This window comes from Camelina sativa, chromosome 5 (assembly GCF_000633955.1).
Source record: "Camelina sativa cultivar DH55 chromosome 5, Cs, whole genome shotgun sequence".
Taxonomy (NCBI): domain Eukaryota; kingdom Viridiplantae; phylum Streptophyta; class Magnoliopsida; order Brassicales; family Brassicaceae; genus Camelina; species Camelina sativa.
In genome coordinates, this window is record NC_025689.1 from 25709060 (window position 1) to 25730721 (window position 21662).

At 34.4% G+C, this 21662-nt stretch overlaps 2 protein-coding genes across 2 annotated transcripts; both read right to left on the bottom strand.

Annotated features, from left to right (window-relative positions):
* LOC104787581 (E3 ubiquitin-protein ligase SINA-like 2) lies at positions 5158-6916 on the bottom strand. Its single transcript, XM_010513189.2, has 3 exons — positions 6655-6916; positions 6145-6351; positions 5158-6010 (listed from the first exon to the last, which is right to left on the bottom strand). The coding sequence occupies exons 1-3, from the start codon at positions 6820-6822 to the stop codon at positions 5348-5350; spliced, it is 1038 nt and encodes a 345-aa protein (XP_010511491.1). The 5' UTR covers positions 6823-6916; the 3' UTR covers positions 5158-5347.
* LOC104787582 (E3 ubiquitin-protein ligase SINA-like 2) lies at positions 10852-12342 on the bottom strand. Its single transcript, XM_010513190.2, has 2 exons — positions 12030-12342; positions 10852-11775 (listed from the first exon to the last, which is right to left on the bottom strand). Exons 1-2 carry the CDS (start codon positions 12204-12206, stop codon positions 11023-11025), a joined length of 930 nt encoding a protein of 309 aa, XP_010511492.1. The 5' UTR covers positions 12207-12342; the 3' UTR covers positions 10852-11022.

The window sequence follows — 21662 nt, forward strand, 5'->3', positions numbered from 1 at the left end:
TTTTGAAAGATGGGGGTGCGACGAAAAGACACGATTAATAATTTTAAACCGTTGGATTAAAACTGGAACTAATCTCATCCGTTGGATTAAAAATTGACACAAAAACGTGGGTTTGCTATTATATATAGAGGTATAACAAAGAGATGCAAAGACTAAGGAGGTGTGATTTAAAAGGTGTAAAAATTAATGGATGTGATTTTTGAAACCAGGAGGTACAACAAAGAGATGCAAAGACTAAGAGGTGTGATTTAAAAGGTGTAAAAATTAATGGATGTGATTTTTGAAACCAGGAGGTACAACAAAGAGATGCAAAGACTAAGAGGTGTGATTTAAAAGGTGTAAAAATTAATGGATGTGATTTTTGAAACCAGGAGGTACAACAAAGAGATGCAAAGACTAAGAGGTGTGATTTAAAAGGTGTAAAAATTAATGGATGTGATTTTTGAAACCAGGAGGTACAACAAAGAGATGCAAAGACTAAGAGGTGTGATTTAAAAGGTGTAAAAATTAATGGATGTGATTTTTGAAACCAGGAGGTACAACAAAGAGATGCAAAGACTAAGAGGTGTGATTTAAAAGGTGTAAAAATTAATGGATGTGATTTTTGAAACCAGGAGGTACAACAAAGAGATGCAAAGACTAAGAGGTGTGATTTAAAAGGTGTAAAAATTAATGGATGTGATTTTTGAAACCAGGAGGTACAACAAAGAGATGCAAAGACTAAGAGGTGTGATTTAAAAGGTGTAAAAATTAATGGATGTGATTTTTGAAACCAGGAGGTACAACAAAGAGATGCAAAGACTAAGAGGTGTGACTTTTGAAAGATGGGGGTGCGACGAAAAGACACGATTAATAATTTTAAACCGTTGGATTAAAACTGGAACTAATCTCATCCGTTGGATTAAAAATTAACACAAAAAAGTGGGTTTGCTATTATATATAGATTTTTAAACTGTATGCTATTGACACAATTAACACAATTACAAATGACAGATGGGACAATGACTGCCTCAACAAATGACAGTTGTGTGATATTGGGAATCTAATCTATACTTGGGTGAAGGAGTGTTATTATCACCTAGGGAATTACCAAATACTGTATGCTAGTGGTACTTTGAAATTTTTTCAGAAAAGGTTTTTTACTTTTTACTAATTCGACTTTTAGAAAATAATTTGGAAAAAGTGGAAAAACTGGTAGAAATGTTGCTAAAGTTTATAAAAGCTTTCTTTGTTTCACTACAACAAATATGTACATTGTTGTGTAGATGAGGCGAAATTTGACACTTACTTCTCGTGTAGTTCCTTAATTTATATGTTTCTTGTTCTTTGCTAAAGGAACTCACTCTCTTTCTGGTGTTCCTGCTTCAAAATCAGTAGATAAAAGCCGTTAAAATCCAAAACTAAATGTGCTAAGTTGGAAATTCCGTAAACTCTAAGAGACACTCACGAAGGCTGGCAAATGATGTTGCATAGAGCTATCACCATGCCGAAGCCTTTTTCTTGTTTCGAAACCTAGTCCTAGACCATAACAAAGCTTCAAGATTTCAATCCATGCTATCACAGATCCATCGGATGAAAACAGGGCTAGTGAATGCCAATGACAATATTATAAGAAAAGCATCCAGTCAAAATATTATACAAAGAGCTTAAATCAACAAGGCATAATCAAAGACATAAATTGTTAGAAAAACTAGAGATCAGAACGTATAACCTGTAGCAATGATCCCAAGTCTATACTCGACTTCTTGTACTCGACTTCTTGTCCTGCAGTTAACAATCACAAGACCTCAATCTAATCTAGAACTGGAACTCTCAATTCCAAGAGTCAGCAGACAGCAACTTTCACAAATTTTAGAAACTACAACATATATCATAGCCATTGCCATCTCATTGGCTCAGTAAACTTATGTTGCCAAATTTTGGATAGTAACTCGGAATCATTGACTAAAATCAAAAACAATAATGAATAGAGAAACCACAAAATCCAGAAAATTCTCAATCAGCAAAGCTAGACTCACGGTTTAAGCCATGGCTTACATTATCAGTTTTTCACCATCAAGAATACATATAACAAAGCTTCACATAATTTGGCGATTAATTTTCTCAACAGGAAAAGAAGAAGAATCACCGAGATTTGTTCCTTGAGTCTGTGAAATGAGAATTGTTGAATGTATCACCCTGCTTCACAGNCCAAAATCAGAGGTTCAAAGAAGAAACATGAGCAACAAGATACAAGTCACTTTCAATAGATATTGTACTCATGAAATATATCATCTTACAACTCCATACAGAATCTAAAAGGCATGTCATCACTTCTAATCAACAAGAGTTCTTACAATAGCAAGACTGATAAGTGATAGGCAAATAATCGAACATGAAAATCAAAAGCAAATTGGATCTGAAACCGTGCGACGACCCGACGGAGAGAGATCGAGCTACTACTTTGCAAAATATGATTGAGAAGAAGGGAAACCTTGACGAGTTCAGAAGAGATTGTAAACTGAGAGGGATCGAGAGTGAAAGATGTGACAAACAAATTGGGATCGAGTTTAGATCGGGTTTCGAATCAAGTTTCAGAACGGGTTTCGAATCAAGTTTCAGCGAGACAGAAGAGAGAAGAAGCAGAGGAAGAAGAAGAAGGCTTCGAAAGAAGAACCATCGTCTTTGTCGCCGGTATCAGCAACGAGAATCAAAAGCTCTCGATCTCTTCGTGTTAATCACTTTTTCGCCGAGATATGACATCGGAATGGACGCGAAATGAGGCCACCGACGAGCTTCACGGTGGAGTCTATGGTGGACTCAAAAAGACCTAGATTTCAATTTGGGGCAAGAAAAATTTTCTAGAAGTTTTGTTCGTCTCCTCGTACAGAGAAGGGATAATGTTTTATTTTTGCTGTAAACGTGGCACTTAAATTTTTTGGTTCTTGACACAAAAACAAAAATTGGATCTGAAATGCGCTTAAACGAAAATTTTCAGCTAAGTATTGGCGGAATAAACGATTTTAGGTTCTCGTTTAATGAATTTTTATCTTAGCGTTTTTCTAGTGCTATTATATGGTAATTAAAAAAAAAAGTATATTTTTCATAGCAGTTGGAGAAAATGAGCTATAATCTACTGCTATCAATGTGGACTTTTCTTGGACTTTTCTTGTAGTGTTTGTAAGAGAATTATAGACAAGAAATTATTATTTTCTGTAGTAAAAAAAATTACAGAGTTACAAATATTAATACTTCAGATATATTCTCCCATAATTGATAAACTTAACAAGAGTAAAAATAATATTTTTTTCCAGAAGGTATACAGTTGATAATTAATTTAATATTTCTATTTGATTAGTATCTCTTAATTTTTAACTATTGAGGTCACAAACTTAAAAAAAAAGAGGGTGGAGGACCTTCTTCACGTGGGTCTAGAAGATTTTTGGTCTTTATTTAAGGTTTTATAGAAGATGTTGCACTCTAGGATGATGATGATGATCACTAATCCCATGTTGTTTACAAAATAGATTCCTTTTCATGAGAACGTGTAAATAAAAAATGGCACAGAACTCAGACTAAATCCCTCAAACAGAAAAGAAAAGAAAAAAGTTTTCAACATTTAACACAAGGCTGTCGCAGCACTCCTCCTCTCTGGCCAAGGATGCGTTAACAGCCTTGAGACGCTCCTGGAAATCCGCAAGTAAGCTTATTTTCAACAAAGTCACTTATCAACACCATTGTTGATTTGATTCGTTCTTACTTGCTCTATCTTTTGTGGATCCTCCTAATATGCACAAAAAACAATCACAACCTCTCCGCACTAAAAGTTTAGTTAATTAGGTAGACAAGAAATACAGAGCCAGTGCTCTGTTTTTACAAACACACAGCGAATGCTCCTCTCTGTTCTATCTTCTATGAAAGTCGTGTAGGTCTTTTACTTATTTATTTGTAGTGCGATATTTTCAGGTTGTTACAATCAGTGTACATATTGAATATTCCAAAACTGCAACGCTACAAAACGGGTGCATAAGATCAAAGGTTCAAAGACAAAACCTCTTATGTCATGTGCATCTGCAGCTTTTGCGGTTAATGATACAAAATGACAAGACTGGACAAAGTTGTGTCTGAAGCTTCCCTTACTTCTTTTCATGTTGATGTTTTCTATTCATACTCATATACTAGAACTAGAAGTACTGTATTGCCATCTTACGTCTATCACCAAACGTTGCCATCACTTCAATTGCTGGGAACAACTTTGGCTATGCCAATATTACCAGTTTAATCTAGTCCACACTGAAAAGATATTTCAGACCAGGAATAATAATCTCACTAGCAGAGTACATATAGTTTGGCCCCTGACTTTATAAGCAATGAGTAAATTTATTCTTCAAAAAGCCAAAAACTGATACGATTCTTCATAAGGAAGTAAGTGAAGAAGAGGATGACGTGGATAGTGATAAAGAAGAGAGAAAAGACTCTGATTGTGGAGGAGGCTTGGCGGGATCAGCTTAAAAGAGCTTTGAAGCTCTTCTTCCTCATTATGTCGAGTATTGTGAATGTTGGTCAAGCGATGTGCTTGTGTTTGGAGAGGTGAGTTAGTGATGTGCTAGTCTCTCTCTTATGGTGTGTTAGGAGCTGAGCTAGTGATGTGCTAGTCTCTCTCTCTTCTTATCAGTTAGTTGTAATTGTGTGTTCGTGGAGCTTACGGTATCGTAAATCTAACAAAAACATTATGCATCACGGATTGGAATTTATAGTGTCCTCCAAGACCTGGGGAGCTTCTTCTTACTTGGCTTTGCCTTGACATCAGAGCTAACTGAAATTTCTAGAGATTGAAAAGACAACAACACAGCTGAGAAAATGTTGATAAAGTAGACCAAATCGAATTGAACAAAACAAATACCAACACATGTATCATCTAGAATCCTTTTCGGACATCAATGAACCATATGAGCTAACTTCAATGCAACAGGGTACATGGTGGACATGAACAATAGCCTGGATTAGCAATCACACGTGTGCGTGAAGCTAAAGCCGTCTGAACTCAATCTAGTTGGAAATTGCAGAAGAGAGGAGTCTAGGAGACGGAGTAGTAATAAACACTAACAAAAATAGACATACAGTATATGAAGTAACCACATATCAAACTATATATAGACAAGGTTCAAAGAACACACATATCAAAATTATAATCGATGGATGGAGAAACAAACGTCATTTAGTAACACGATAAACCATACGAATATTCGGTTTAGAGTACATAGATTATTGTAGCTACAAAACAAAAACATGAGAAATGCATTCTCATTAGCAGGCAAGTGACATATGAACAAAACGACCTACAAAGGATCTGATATGATAATTACTCTTAGACTTCATTTTCTATCTCTTCGGTTATCCGGTTGATACGAATCTTCATCTTAAAATCAGACATGGGAACTGTTATGAAGTACTTCTCAGGAGCTTGGAAGCTCACTTTATGAATCCTATTCATCTTATCTGATCCAAGTGCCCAATATTCACCTTCACGCGAGTAGGAGAGTAGAAAAGAGAACTCCCCAACTCCTGGAGCAGAAGGTGCTATACAGTTCACAGTCACAGACACTCCTTCTGGCTTCTGGAAACACTGAATCACAACCAATGGACCATCTCGATATTCCTGAAGGACAAGAATCTTATCATCGACGTGTACCCATGCGTCAGCGTCATGGCGACTTCTGAAATGTTTTTTGCCACACTTGTGGTTAGTTTCGTAGTGGCTATACAGATCCTTGTACAAGCCGCTGTAGTTGCAGCCTAATGCAGGACAATAGCACGGAGCGAAAATGCATTCTTTCTGATGGACTAATTTTTTTCCGTAATAGAACATCTCACGACAACCATGTTTGGCGTTCGGGCATGGGATAAAGATTGCCTCGACAAGCCTCTCCATTATTCGGCATCGGTAGTTACCGATCGGTAAACTACAAGCAGTGCATTTATACCTCTGTTTCTTACAGCACGACGAACATGCAATATGTCCGCTGTCACACTGAGATTAAAAACCACACAGTTAGTTATTATTAAACATAATAACTCAAAATCATCCATAAACATAAACCATAATCACTTTTCAATCAACATGCGAATATAAGGAGAACAGTCGTGGAAATAGGAAGACAATACCTCAAAGATAGGAGCAGTGAGTGCGTTAGAGCAAACAGGACAATCGAGAAGATGTAGGTCGAACAGGAACCCTCTACCAACATCGAAGGCTTCCAAGATTTTTTCCATTATCAGGCATCGGAAGTCACCAATGGAATCCCCACAATCAGGGCATACGTTTTTCATTTTAGTACAACACGAAGAACATGCTATGTGGCCATTGTCACACTGAGTTTCAAAACCAGACAGTTGGTTAAATATATACAGTAAGCTTATACAAATCTTGACAGATATATATAGTAAGCTTATAAAAATCTAAACAGATATATATATAGTAAGGTTATACAAATCTAAACAGATAATTTCACTATCATCATCTAAGTTTGCTATTTCAATCTAATGGGAAAAACAAATTAACATTTAAGGAATAAATTTCTAACTAAATTAGATTTATCCTAACAGAGCACTATAGCAGGAGCTAGGGTTTAAAATGGTTGAAAAAGGAGAAGGTAGAAGTAAGAAAAAAAATACCCGAAAGATAGGAATCGTGAGTGAGTCAGAGCAAACGGGACAATAGAAAAGATCTAGGTCCACCAATGTCCCAGATCTTGCCACCGCCGCATCACCTCCACCATTCTCGCCTTCTTCTTCTACAAGTCGTTGCCTCTTTTGGCGGCTGCTCGATGCTTCTCCGGCCATAGCTATTGGAATTAACTCTATGCTTCGCTACTCTATGTAAACCCTAGTTCGCCTTTCTATCTTCCCGCCGAAACGTTTTTTTCAGAGTTTTGGATCAGAATCTGTGGTGGAGGATATTTTGTTTTTTTTTTTACTCTTTTATCATGTACCGTTTACTCATATCGAGGTTGTTTTTTTTTAAAGGAAAAAAATAATTTTGGATTTTAATTGAAACAAATTAATAAATTGATTGTTAAACAATGGAATGAATTAAATTATATAATTATAAGATTTTTTAAAACATTTTCTTTTCATTTTTTTAATTAACATAAAAGAGTTTTTTTTTTGTTTTTAAATGATGTGATTGATAAAAATTGAAGGAGTAACAACCTATTAAAAATATGAATATTTGCATTCTAACACATTTTTCTATAAAAAAATTGCATTCTAACACACTTTTAGACCACTACACACTTTTCTTATAGTATTTTACTTTCTTACCCTCTAACTTTATTTTTCCAAACACATTACTTCTTAACACACATCTTTCTTTTATTTTTTATTTTTACTCTATTTTCTTTCCTTTATCTTTCTTTCTCACCTTCTCTAACTCTCTCTCTATTTCCAAATAACTTTTATGTTAGTTGTTTATTTTACTCCCTTTCTTTGATATATGTGTTTGAATAATCTTTTTTTTTTTTTTGAATTACTAAGAATGTTTGAATAATCTTGAGTAGTGGATAACAATATATATATTCCTTAGCCACATTTATATCTTTTTAAAATTTTGCATTTTGATATATTTATCATCTACAAAATCAAATCTAGATGCTTATATGTTTATGATTATTTAGTTTCATGTTCAATATATATAATATCATCCATCAAATCTTTTTCATATGTTATTGATCATCAGTTTTATGTTTTCTAGTAAAAAATCTTCAGATTTGGCTACATTTGTTACAATTACTATGAGATTAAATTTATGATCTAAAATTTAAGATTTAGGGTTTAGGGTTTAGGGCTTAGAGATTTAGGGTTTAGAGTTTAGTATAGGATATAATGAACGATTTCATGCTTAGGTTTTTAGGGTATATGATGAGGTTAAAATTGTTTAGTAATTAACAATGACTAATTCACCAAAACACAAGTAGTTTTTAGTGGACGTGTATAATTTAGCGTCCACGTGGGCTTGATTTTATGGACATGTAGTTTTTAGTGGACGTGTATAATTTAGCGTCCACGTGGACTTGATTTTATGGACATGAAAGATTAAAATCGTTTGATAGTTTACCATGACTACTTTACTAAGCCACAAGTTGTTTAACTAATTAGGTATTCATATGTTTTTTTTTCTATGGCGAACAACATCAATGAATTTGGAAATTTATAAAGAATGTAATGCAAGAAGTAAAAAATTTGCCCTAATTTAAGGTTTAGGGTTTACAGGTTGGGGTAGGTCAATTTCATGTTTTATAGTAAAAGATCTTCATATTTGACTACATTTGTTAAAGTTTCTATGAAATTAAAGTTATGATTATGGTTTATGATCTAAGGTTAAGGTCTAAAGTTTAGGATTTAGGTGTTAGAGTTTAGGATTTAGGGTTTAGGGTTTAGGGTTTAGGGTTTAGGGTTTAGGGTTTAGAGTTTAGGGTTTAGGGTTTAGGGTTTAGGGTTTAGAGGTTTAGGATTTAGGGTTTAGGATAGGATATAATGAACGGTCTCATGCTTAGTTTTTTAGGAGATATGATGAGGTCAAAATTGTTTGATAGTTAACAATGATTGTTTCACCAAAACACAAGTACGTAGTTTTTAGTGGATGTGTATAACTCATCATCCATGTGGATTTGATTTTAGAATAAGTATCCACATAAGTATCCCCAAATAAGACATTAGTATCCACAAATATGTATCCACATAATAAGACATTTTTAGCATCCACATAACAATTAACAAATAATATTCAACTATAATTGGATAATTAGGTAATCATATATTTTCTCTAATCATCCAAAAGTAAGTATTCGTCTACATATGTTAACCATCCACATAATAGCGAGCAATTATTCAAATATAAATAGATAATGTATAACTAATCAGTATCCATAGCACCTCATCCACATGATGACATCAAATTTTCATTATATAAACATAGTTTTTAAGATACAAATACAATCTGCTCCATACAAATTAATGGACACCAATTTTGTAAAAAATGTTGTCCACATATACAATACATAATGGATACCATTAGAGATAGAAGTTTTTGGTTTAGAGTTTAGGATATGATATGATGAACGGTTTCATGCTTAGGTTTTTTGGGGATATGATGAGGTTAACATATTATGATAGTTAACAATGACTACTTCACCAAAACATAAAATAGTTTTTAGTGGACGTGTATAACTCATCGTCCATGTGGACTTGAGTTTAGAATAAGTATAGTATCCACATAATAAGAAATTTTTAGCATCCACATAACAATCAACAAATATTCAACTATAATTGGATAATATGTATTATAATTATTCATTTTAAATATAGTAAAATGGATCTCAAAATGTCGAAAAAATAAAATTATAATGAATGATAAAAACAAAATCAAAAAAATATGTCATAATAATTAAATAAAGTGATTACAAAAAGAATATGAGAAAAAAAGTGAAGAATAGAAAAAAAAAATGTGATGAAGTTTATAACTCAACTTATATGATTGAAGGTTAAAATAGTCTAAAAATTATGTGAAATTGGCAAAAAGTGTCCCATGGACAAAAAGTGTGTCAAATGAACATACTTTCATAGAAAGTGTGTCTCAATGCAAATCTCCCTTAAAAATACGTTAGTTAATTATATTTTTTAAATTTAGAAATTTAAAATATATTAGTTGAAAGCTTAGTTCCATTTTTTTTGTGCAATAGAAAAACAAAGTATTTTTTGTTACTATAGTTTTCTCTTCTGTGTTTACAGTGTCCATAAGTTTGATCCGTGATGTATTTTTAATTTTTGCGTTTAGTCAAAAGAAAAAAAAGAAGTAATACTATTTGACTGCCAATGAAATTGAGGAAGATTCATAAAACGAGCAAGGCTTACGACAGAAAATGTGCCATACCAAATTAATCATGCTGATGTTAGTAGACAACTCTTGATTGCTCAAGTAATAGCTAAAAGAGCTTGAGCTATGCAAATATGACCAGTTTATTGAAGTCTCCCTTTTATCTTAATGCTAGAGTACAATAGATGCAAGTCGAAAGAGACAAGATATACTTGGACTGGACCATACTGATAACCTCATTAGCAGAGTACAATAGTTGTGGCTCCTAACTTTTATAGCAATGAGTATAACTGAAACCGAATCTCAATTATCAAAATGCAGTGATCCTCAAATTCATGGATCATCAGCAAAACACATTATGCAGATTATTGTAACATCTAACCATACACTGAAACTACAAAACCGAGTTAGTTTTTAAAAGCGGGGTAATGATTCTTGCGGAATGAGATAAAGCCCTGTATAGTTCTCGGAAAATAGTCTGTTCGTAGATCAATGCATTATGCATATCAAAAGGGATGAAGAAACAGAGAAGAAAGTAGTGCAAGAAGCTATTGATCATACATTGACATCTGAGCTAAATGAAAGAAATATCCAGAAATGGAAAAGAGAACAGCACAACTGAGAAAATGCTGATAAGATTAGGCAAAAAATCGAATGAAACATAGAGGTAGAGAAAGCAGAACCAATTCCAACAGATATCATCTTCTTGGATCCTTTCTGATGTTTAATTTTCTCAGACTAGCAAACACAATCTCATCAAATGTGAATGTTACCAGAAACAAGTTAGAGGAATCAAACCTTGTCCTACAGAAACACTTAAAAACCATAGGTCCATAACAACCCCACCACATAGAACATAACTCAAACAAAAATGATGACAACATTCGGATACGGTAGAGTAAGAATATGATTGAGTAATCCATCCCAATAGGAACATACGTAGTCAAAGATTCCAATTCTAAAACATCGACTAGAATCAAAGAACAAACAGACAGGTAAGTAGTATAACAGATTGTTGGAGAAAAATCAGCATTAAGTAAAACAACGAGTCATGAAACTTATTCGTTTAGAGTGCATAGATGACAAACTAAAGTAGCTGCAGCAATACATCAGAAGGGTAAATGAAGTTATGAACAAAAGGACCTACAATGGATATGATATGATGATTATTACTCTTCTTCATCAGCATCTTCTTCATCATCATCTTCTTCTTCTTCTTCTTCTTCTTCTTCTTCTTCTTCTTCTTCTTCTTCATTGTTTTGTAGCCGGCGGATGCAAATATTCATTTTCAAACGAATCCCCTGCTCCTGGAAATAGTAAGGGACCAACATAAAGTCCTTCTCAGGAGTTCGATAGCTCACTTTCTGAATCCTTTCCATCTCCTCCAGTTCAAACGTCATAGTTTTACCTCCAGACTTGTAGGAGAGATGATAGGAGAACTCACCAACTCCTGGAGCAGAAGGTGCTATACAACTCACAGTCACGTAAAATCCTTGCGGCTCCTTAAAACACTGAAGCACAACCAAGGGACCATCTGCAGATTCCTGAAGAACAAGAATCTTATCACTTATGAGCAGCCATGCGCCAGAGGAACGGCCACACACGAATTTATTCCATGAGTGTTCGTCGTCGTGGTTAGCATAGTAGTGACTATAGAGATCCTTGTACACGCCACTGTAGTCACAGTCTGGTATAGGACAGTAGCACAGAGCGAACCTGCATATCTTCTCATGGGCTAACTCTTTCCCATAGGAGAACTTCTCAGTACAACCAAGTCTGGCGTTTGGGCATGGCACAATGACAGCTTCAACAACTCTCTCCATTATTCTCGATCGAAAGTTACCAATGGGTAAAGTGCAAGAAGGGCATTTGTTCCTCACTTTAGTACAACAAGACGAACAAGCTATATGTCCATTGTCACACTGAGAAAGCGAAAGCAAAACTCACATGTCAATGAAACTATAATACAAAACTAAAACTGGGAAGGAACAGTCATATATATACACTAGTAACCCACAATTCAGTGACTGTAATCAGATTAACATCTATTAAGGCCTCTAATCTCACACATATGCAACATTTATCACCAAAATCATCATCCATAAACCCTAAATCACAATACAATTATCAAATCCAGAAGAAGGAAGTAACAGTGGGATGAAGTAAGAAACAAGACCTGAAAGATAGGAATCGTGAGTGCGTAACAACAAATGGGACAATCGAGGAGATCTAGCTCGAACATTGTCCCAGATCGTGTCACCTCATCTCCTCCTCCACCATTCTCGGCTTCTTCTTCAGCAACGGCGGGAGCTCGTTGTCTCTTACGGCGGCTGCTCGAAGCTTCTCCATCCATGGAGATTGGATTCGCTATTTTGTGGAGTAAAACCCTAAATCCCCTTTTTTTCTATCTTCCCGCCGGAACGTTTTCAGAGGTTTTTAGGATCACAATTCAGAATCTGTGGTGACTGACTTGTTTGTGAACATTTTAGTTTCTACTAACACTCTTTATCATTTACCGGTTTACTCATCATTAGTCATATACCGAGATTTTTATTTTTAATAATAATTTGGATTTTAGTTGAAACAAATTAACAAAATGGTGGAAGGCCACTTGATCCCGTGGTTGATTAATGCTTCCACATCAAGAGGTTTGGGGTTCAGGAGATTTATCAATACTTGTTTTGCTTGATTTATAGTTTTTCTCTTTCTTTGTTGAACTCAATTCTCTTAGTTATGAATCTTTTTCTTATATTATTTCAAATTTATTTCAAATATATATATATATTTAATAATGACACTATTTCGCTCAAAATTCTTTTTTTTTTTTCCTTTTGGTTTGACAAAAAAAAAAGATTCTTAACCTTTCTTTTAACAAATTTTAAGAAATACAACATTTTATTTGTACAAGATGAAAATTCTACCTTTTTTTCATCTAAGAGATAACAAGTTGCGAATTATGAGAAGAATCAAGGGAGAAGAGAGAAAAACTAGGTTGGTCGGTTTAAACGGTTCAGTTTATTCGGTTTTCTAGGTTATTCGATTATTTAAAATTCTGCCAAATTGAGCCAAATAAAAATTCAATTCGGGTCAATGTAAATCTCAAGTTTTTTGGTTCGGTTATAGACATTTAATTTACTTCCAAAATTAACCGATTGTTTTTCTAATTCGGTTAATTTAAACCAAAATATAACAAAAATAAAAAAATGTGGGCTCCATCTACATACTTTCATTGATTTGTAACAATTTGGGCTACATGAAAGACTTTTTGTTCTTATGTTTCTATTCTTCTACAAATCTCTTATACATAACCCCTATTTATAATGGAGAAGTGAATATTACGAATCATACTCCATTTAAAAAGATACAGACAAATACAAAGGATTGATGACAAATGGTGAACAAGTTTTACGGCCTAAAGACATGTATTGTATGAAGGAGATATGTGTTATTAAAGTGAAAGACATTTGCTGTGATACTAATTTATAAATATACTAGGAGATATCCCGTGCTTAAAGCACGGATCAATATTTTAAAAAAAATTATAATATAATAATAAAAATTATTTTCATATTTATTTAAAAAAATTATTTTAATATTTTTTTAAATTATTCTATAAATCTATATATGTATTTTTAATACTAATTATTTTAAAATATTATAGTATTTTATTTTTTGATGTATATAACAATTTCATATTGTTTGTTTGTTGTATTTGCATCAATATTTTATGAAATATGAAGTAGTAATTTTGATATTATAATTGTGAGCAAATAAAATTTATTAATTTATCAACTATATAAGTTTAATTTTCCAATGTGGAAATTAAAACAAACATTTTTTACCATAGATTGAGTAATATATCTTTTACATTAAAAAAAGAGAGTAATATATCTTCGTTTAAAAAATTTCAAATCACAACATATGCAGAAAAAATTCTGCATATTTATTAATCATAAGTGTTATATGAAAATTCCAAACAAATTGTAAATAAAATAAAAGAAAGATGATAGGAGAATCATAATTTGAAATCTTAATAAAATCTTTGAACTCTACTTATTAAAAATAATTTTATTGAAATAAAATGTTAATTTTGAAATTTTGATTGGTTTATATTTTTTAAAATTTTTTTTGGCAAATATAATTTTATTAAGAATAAATTCTGTCAATATACAAAGGTTCCATCACCAAAATAGGTGGATTAGTACAATCAGTATAGAAATCTATATTAAGACAGCCTAAATGTGCTAACAAATGAGCTACTTCATTAGTTGAACGATATGTGAAAGCAAAAGAAACCGATCTGAACGGCCTGCAAGGATATGAATATCTTGTAGTAAGCCAAATATGGAGATATCCATCCAACAACCATTTATAGCATCGATCAATACTTTGCAATCGCCTTCGAAACAAACATTATTAAATCCGTGTTGCAAAGTCTGTTGCATAGCCAAGAGTAAAGCTTCAGCTTCAGCTTCTAATGGAGATTGTGCATCTCTGAGAACGGACGAACCCCATGAAGACTCAATACCTAATTAATCACGGATGACCCATCCTCCTGTGGTTTTGTTGGAGACTACAGAGTAACTGGCATCGAAATTGCAATTCATAAAAGAATACGATGGACGTACCCAAGAATTATGATGAGGATGTATCTTCATAGGAGGATCTTGTGTTTGGAAACCTGTAGTCTGAGTCCATTCTGAAACATCACCCTTAGCTTGATGGAAGCAGAATTGAGGGTCTTCAGAGGTGTTATTAAAAATAAAGTTATTACGCGATTTCCAGATATTCCATATTAGCTAGAACGGTAGTAGTTTTACTTCCTCAGAATACGACTTGTCTTTGTAAATGTCCAGTAAGGTTGAGATATTAGCCTCTGAATCTGTTGCAGGGAAGGGAAAAGATAGTGGAATATTTGCCAAATTCCAAACAGATTGTGACGATGGGCATGTAAACAGAGCATGGTTTATAGATTCTTCAGAATTCTTGCATCGTTGACAAACCTTATCAATGGAAACCCCGCGAGTAACCAATCTTGTTGCAGTTCCCACAGATTTGGATAAAATATTCCAAAGGAAATGTTTAATTTTAGGTAGCACTTTCAACTTCCAAATTTGATTTTTCAGAGATATAGAGCCATGTGGGACAAGTGGAGCAGGAACATTATCAAATGGGTTATGAGTAGCCAACCAATATTCCAATCTAACAGTGTACTCTCCAGATTTATTATAGTGCCAAACTAATTTATCCACTTAACGTGATTGAGGGATATATTGTCGGGTGAGCCTCTGAATATCAGCAGGACTAATAATGTCTTCAACGGCTTGAATATTCCAAGAGGGAGCAGGTCCATTGGTAAGGATTAAGTCAGATATCAAACATTGTTTAGAAGGGTCTATAGAGGTAACAGGACGAGGTGGATGGTACTACAATAATATTATCCATATTAACTCGTATGGTAGAACCATCTCCAACAATATATCACACTCCTTTTTTAAGCAAAGCTAGACCGGAAAGGATGGAGGACCAACCGAAAGACTGTGATTTTTTGGGTGTAGCATCAAGGATAGAGACATCTAGAAAATATCTAGCTTTGATTACCTTGGCAAACAATGTATTTGGATGACGAAGAATCCGCCATGCTTGTTTAGCTAAGAGAGAATCATTAAATTTCGTTAAGTCCTGGAACCCTAAACCTCCTTCTTTTTTTGAATATTGAAGTCTTTTCCAAGCAATCCACGAAATGCCTCTTGAAGATGCACTCTTCTTCCACCAAAATCTCATTAGAATTGTTTCTAGTTCTGAAATAAGACCCATGGGTAATTTGAAATATGACATAGCATAAACCGGCATGGCTGCTGCAACTGATTTTAACAACACCTCCTTCCCGGCTGGAGAAAGAAATTTGGCACTCCAGTTTGCAACAATATAATCAAACATCTCTTTCTTTTTATGACCGAATTGTTCAAGTAAACCAAGGTACTTTCCTCCTCCTCCCAGATTGGAGATTTGCAAGATTATTTTCATAGCATTTTGGCGATGTCCATAAACACGAGAACCAAATGTGATAAGAGATTTGAAAGTATTAATCTTTTGTCCTGAATAATATTCATAGACATCAAAAGCATCCTTTAAGGCTTGACAATTTCGATTATTTGCTCGACAGAAAAACAGACTGTCATCAGCAAACTATAAGTGGGTTATAGTAGGGACTCCATTGCCTATTTTAATTCCTTGTAAATGTCCAGAGAAGACTTGTGATTTAATTAAATAGCTTAGGATATCAGCACAAAGAATAAAGAGATAAGGTGATAGGGGATCGCCTTGTCTTATTCCACGTTCCGGAATCACCTTACCAAATGGAGTCCCATTTATCAATACTACATATTCGACTGATCTGACCGTAGCCATAACCCACTTGATCCATGTCGAAGAAAAACAAAACAGATGCATAGTAGTCTCTAAAAAATCCCATTCCACTTGATCATATGTTTTTATGGCCATATATGTTTGAGAGACTCGCTTCCTTACCTTTAGAGAATGCATTAGCTCATGAGCTATCAAGATATTATCTGTAACTAATAGTCCGGGTATAAATGCCGCTTGGGAGTCAGAAATGATAACATCCAGATGGTGCTTCAGACGGACGACCAAGCATTTAGAGATGATCTTATAGATCACATTGCACAGGCCTATTGGGCGACAATCAGAAAGTGTTACCGGCTCAGTAATCTTTGGGATCATGCAAATATTTGTATTTTTTAGTCCTGGTTTCATTATTGAAGAGTGAAAAAATTGCTCGATTTCCTTTGTAACATCTTCTCCCACAACATCCCAACACTCTTTGTAGAATCGTGCAGTAAGACCATCGCGACCTGGAGCCTTATCGTCCCCAATCAACGCTAAATCTTTAAATATTTCTTCATTAGTGAAGTCCTTTGTAAGTTCATCATTGATTTCAGGAGTGTGTCGGGCAAAAGTCTGCAAAATACATAGGAGAGACTTGATGTTTAGTAGAGGTATACATAGCTTGAAAGTACTCTGCAGCATGTCGACCAACCGCTGTCTCTCCACTAAAGGTGTTTCCTTTCTCATCATTGATGGAATGAATGAAGTTTTGAGCAAATCTATTTTTTGTGCAAGCATGAATTTTTTTTGTGTTTCGATCTCCAACTAGTAGCCAGAGATTCATGCTCTTTTGTTTCCAATATATTTCTTCATTCTTGTAAGCCGAGGCAAGGTCTTGACGCAGTCGAGGAATTAAATCTATGTCATATCTATGAAGACTAGACATTGCTCTGTTTAACCGATGTTGGAGAACATCAATCTGTTTAGCTGAGTTCAAGTTATTTTTGCGTTTACATCTGGCCATATACCAACGACAATGGCTTATTTGGTCTCCAATTGTATGGTGTTGTTGTAGCTTGCAGACATTCCATCCTTCATAAACATAGTTTTTGAAACTTGCTACACCTATCAGTCGCTTATCAAATCGAAATGGCTTTTGTTTGGTTAAGTTGAGGATCCCTAGTCGAACTAGGATTGGTTTACGATCAGAACCAGCAAAATCAAGGAACTCAGAATTAGCTCTTGGGAAGGTTGCATTCCATTCTGAATTTACCATAGACCTGTCTAAACAGCATTTGACCGTGTGGGAATATCTTTCTCCCACCCAAGAGAATCTATCACCGGTGAAGTTTAAGTATGATAAATCGCAACAAGAAACCATATGTTTGAAATCTCTGAAAGTATACACAGCACGCAGAGGACCACCAATTGTCTCATCATTAGAAATAATTTCGTTAAAGTCACCTATTAGAGCCCAAGGACCATCTCTGTTTATGGAAACGTTTTCAAGTCATTCCCACAAATGATGTCGCTGCTCTGGATTCGGGTGACCATAAACACAGGACAAGTAAAAAATCAAAGCCATAATACTTAATGTTTACATCAATGATTCGAGCATCCTGAAAGTTCTTGGACACCAAAACATTATTTTTCCACATTAACGCTAAACCACCACTCCTACCATGAGGGGGTTCAGTGATTACATTAGAGAATCCTAAAGAGTAAGCAAAGTCACACACCATATTACATATATTTAGAGTTTCTACTAGGAATAGGTTTATACATATGAAAAATGCCACGGAGTCGTGATTGAGTAAGTGATCAACCAAGCCCCTGACAATTCCATGAAATGATCGTCATATTAACTGTGGGGGTACCGGTCCCCCGTGCCTCTGTCGATCTTATTACCTGCAGAGCAGGAACCTTCGGACTCCACACGCTCTTTCTTGCGGATCTGGCACAAGACCGCCTGATCCTCAGCAGCCTCCCAGCGTTGGTAAAAACCTTCGACATCCACATGCTTCAAAATGATACTCAATGATGGTATTATCGCCTACAGTAACCTGAAAGTTTCTTTGAAAGCGTAAAGGACAATCTATGTTCCAGTCTATACTAACCCAAACAAATTCCACCAGATGAGCATTTTCATCAAAGTCCACAGTATCAACAGGTCCTAATTGATCACCAACATACCTGGCCATGTCAGAAGAGAGGTAGAGAAGAGGAATTCCTCTTATCTTAACCCAAAAGGGGATTATCTTCAGCGTTTCATCTGTGATGTTAGGATGCCAACGGTGGACAGAAAGCATCCAGTCGTTGAAGGACAAAGGACCTCGACGCAAAACCATATTAAGGGGTTCTTCAGATTGAAACACAAACAACGCCGTCCCCGGGCCTAAGACTCAACCAACAACCGAACCTTCAAAGCCCCAAACCCGTGGCATGTGACCTATTAAGCCCCTCAGATTCTGCTTACGCAGATTAATGGTCTGAACCACTAAAGAGAAACGATTTGCGGTAACCGCCTTAGCAATGAATTGGGGTGGTAATGGAACCGGCGCTTCATTGATTCCCAAATCGAGGTCTTGGAGAGATTTTCTAATATAGTCACTCATTTTCACGGAGACTGAAACAGAGATGAGAAGGAGGGAAAGATGTAACAGAATTGGGTTAGGAAAATTGCCGGGAAGTAGGTATTTATACTTGTTTGGCCATGGCGGTTTCTCTGAGCGGTTATCTAACGAGATAAACGGAATCGAGAAACTGCCATGTAACCGCTTAGACAGAGAAAAACCGACAAATCTCAACACCAAAAGGGAGTAAGATTCAATCGGACGAGCACTCCAATAAGGAGAAGACGATCGAGAAAATAACTGTAAATCGCCATTGTAATCGCCCTTTTCAGAGAGAAAGGACGCCATTCCGCTGGTCTTAAATGGTTTATATTTTTTTAATATTTAGTAATTTTCGTCCATAATTTTATTAGAGAAAAAAAATATTTTTTTTAACTAACAATTATCTGTATTTTGAAAAAAATCTTAGCTGTTAATTCTTTATTTTTTTTATTTTTTTCAAGCATAAATTAGTTTTCATTTGAATAGATTTTTTTTTTACTTTTCTAGATTTTTTTTATCTCTCAGCGTTTTCTGTTTTTTTAATTAATTAATTATATTTAATTAATTAATTAATCTTAAATAAAATTTTCTAATGGCAATTGAATGTAATTTTTTACACATTTTAAGTTTAGTTTAATATTTGTACTTCCCAATTAATATAATAAAATTTTTATTTTTTCCTAAATAACTTTTTCTATTTTAAAAGAATAAATATAAAAATTAGGTTAAAGTATTTGGGATTACGGCCCATAAATATTCAGGGTCGGCTCTGAAGGTGGTATCATGAAGTCATAATGTAGAATTATTTTTCTGTAGATAAGTTTAAGACGTTAACTTGGCTGAAAAGACTTCATATGACTTCATGATTAACCCATCTTCATGATTATAACAATCTTTCAGCTTAGCTACCAAATAAAGCGTCTAGTGGCTTAGCTATTGGGCCAATGGACTCTAAAACATTTTTCTGAAAAATGTCTGTAACTCCAGAACCACATAGAAGAATTCCAATTAGTCCAGCTAATTATAACAACTGTATAGCAAACATATTAACGCAAACAATCTGCATATACAATTTAACTAATTAATTACCCACAAAAGATTGAATTTTCAGATAACATCTTCTTACTCTTTCATTATTCTCATTACATATATAAATGTAAGAGAACGTTTTTTTAGCTTTTGGACTTGCTAGAAACATCATCGATCGTAGTCATAGAACTGTTTCTAGGAGACAAATGCTAGAGACATCATCCTAAGTCACAAAACAATTGTTTGTCTCCACTTTAGCTATATACTAAGCTAAACATAACCCATTTATAATCGGGCTTAAATTACTTTATAGCTCAAAATCAAAGGCCTGATTATTACTTTGTGACTGTCTTTGACTTATCCAGTCATCCTCGTCTTCTTTGTGACATTCTCTCTTGTGCTGGATAGGCATCCTCTCATTCAGTTGGTATAACTTATTGTTTATGCGAACGTGTAATAAATTTATTTTTAGCAAAATCTTTCGGTTATCTAGATGTAATTTTGGCACCAAAATTTTTCATCAAATAATCTTTTACAAGTTAGAGAACCAATTTTACATGTTGGTTCTCTAACTGGTTTATGTTGTTTATCAATTTTAGATGATTTATGTTGTTTATCAATTTTTTTTAATCATATTTCACTAACATCAATTTTTCGCTAGTCTTCAACCAAAAAGAAATTACAATTGTTTTTTTTTGTAATCAAAAAATAAGCTTTTGTTTCTTTCTCCATATAATTTTTTTTTGTTTTTTAACATATATTTTTTTTTACCTATTCATATAAGTTGTATTTATTCCTTCAAATATTTTTTTTACTTAAACTCCATTATTATTAACAATCATTTATTTATAGCATTTGATAATCTGCCAAATTTTACCATCAATTCTCATCAAATCCACTATTTTTCAAGTTATTTTGTACCCAAACTCCGATGGTGTCATTTTAAACACAATTCAAATTTAAAACTATGCAAAATCACTACAAGAGACTTCAAACACATGCCATCATCTCTTTCTATGCAAAGCATTCATCTTAGTTTGGTAGATATATAAACAAATAAATAAACAGCGCGCTAAGGGATGAAAAGAACATAGCATGATCCCAATTCGTTTAAAAAGGTTTTTTTTAAACCTCTAAAACTGAGTAAAAAGATGAGAAGACTCTTCGCATCTTCTCATACTTGAATATATTTTCTTTCACTGCCGATGAAAATCCGTAATTTCCAATGGTCATCTTTAATTATATAAGACGGAATGAACATGAGCCCATCATCTTTAGGATGTTTTTGTACTCTCACTTTGTGAAAATTTTTCACCATCAATCCAAAGTCTTAGTGTGCTAAACTCGTTTAGTTTAGCCAGACTACATGAGAGGTTGTGTATTTCCGGAGCCATAGTTGCAATTCGGTTTACAGCCACATACACGCCATCCAAATCCGATCCTTTGAAAGAACTACAATCAAATCACCCTCTTTCTCTTCCTGCATAGTAACAATCTTCAACCTACAATTAGAATATTGTCCCACATCGGTTGGGTTTTTCATTCTTGAGCAATATATATAGTATGTGGCAACCCTCCTCTCTTGAGCTAGCTTCTGGGAATGAGTTAGGCCCATTCTTAATATGGTATCAGAGCCAATGTAATTACAGTTTGGTATGGCGCATGAACATACTGCGGTGCTATGTTTCCATACGCGGTGCTATGTTTACACACGTATATTGCAGTTGAACATGAGCGACTAAGCTTTTTAACAACCTTCTCCATGGCTCTGCATCGGATCTCACCAATAGACATTTGCATTGTTTGTAATTTTATAA

Coding starts and splice junctions, on each gene's coding strand:
- LOC104787582 (XM_010513190.2), bottom strand. CDS start 12,206: ATGGATGGAGAAGCTTCGAGCAGCCGCCGTAAGAGACAACGAGCTCCC. Junction 11,776..12,029: donor TCACGATTCCTATCTTTCAG/GTCTTGTTTCTT, acceptor TCGCTTTCTCAG/TGTGACAATGGACATATAGC.
- LOC104787581 (XM_010513189.2), bottom strand. CDS start 6,822: ATGGCCGGAGAAGCATCGAGCAGCCGCCAAAAGAGGCAACGACTTGTA. Junction 6,352..6,654: donor TCACGATTCCTATCTTTCGG/GTATTTTTTTTC, acceptor TTTGAAACTCAG/TGTGACAATGGCCACATAGC. Junction 6,011..6,144: donor TCACTGCTCCTATCTTTGAG/GTATTGTCTTCC, acceptor TTTTAATCTCAG/TGTGACAGCGGACATATTGC.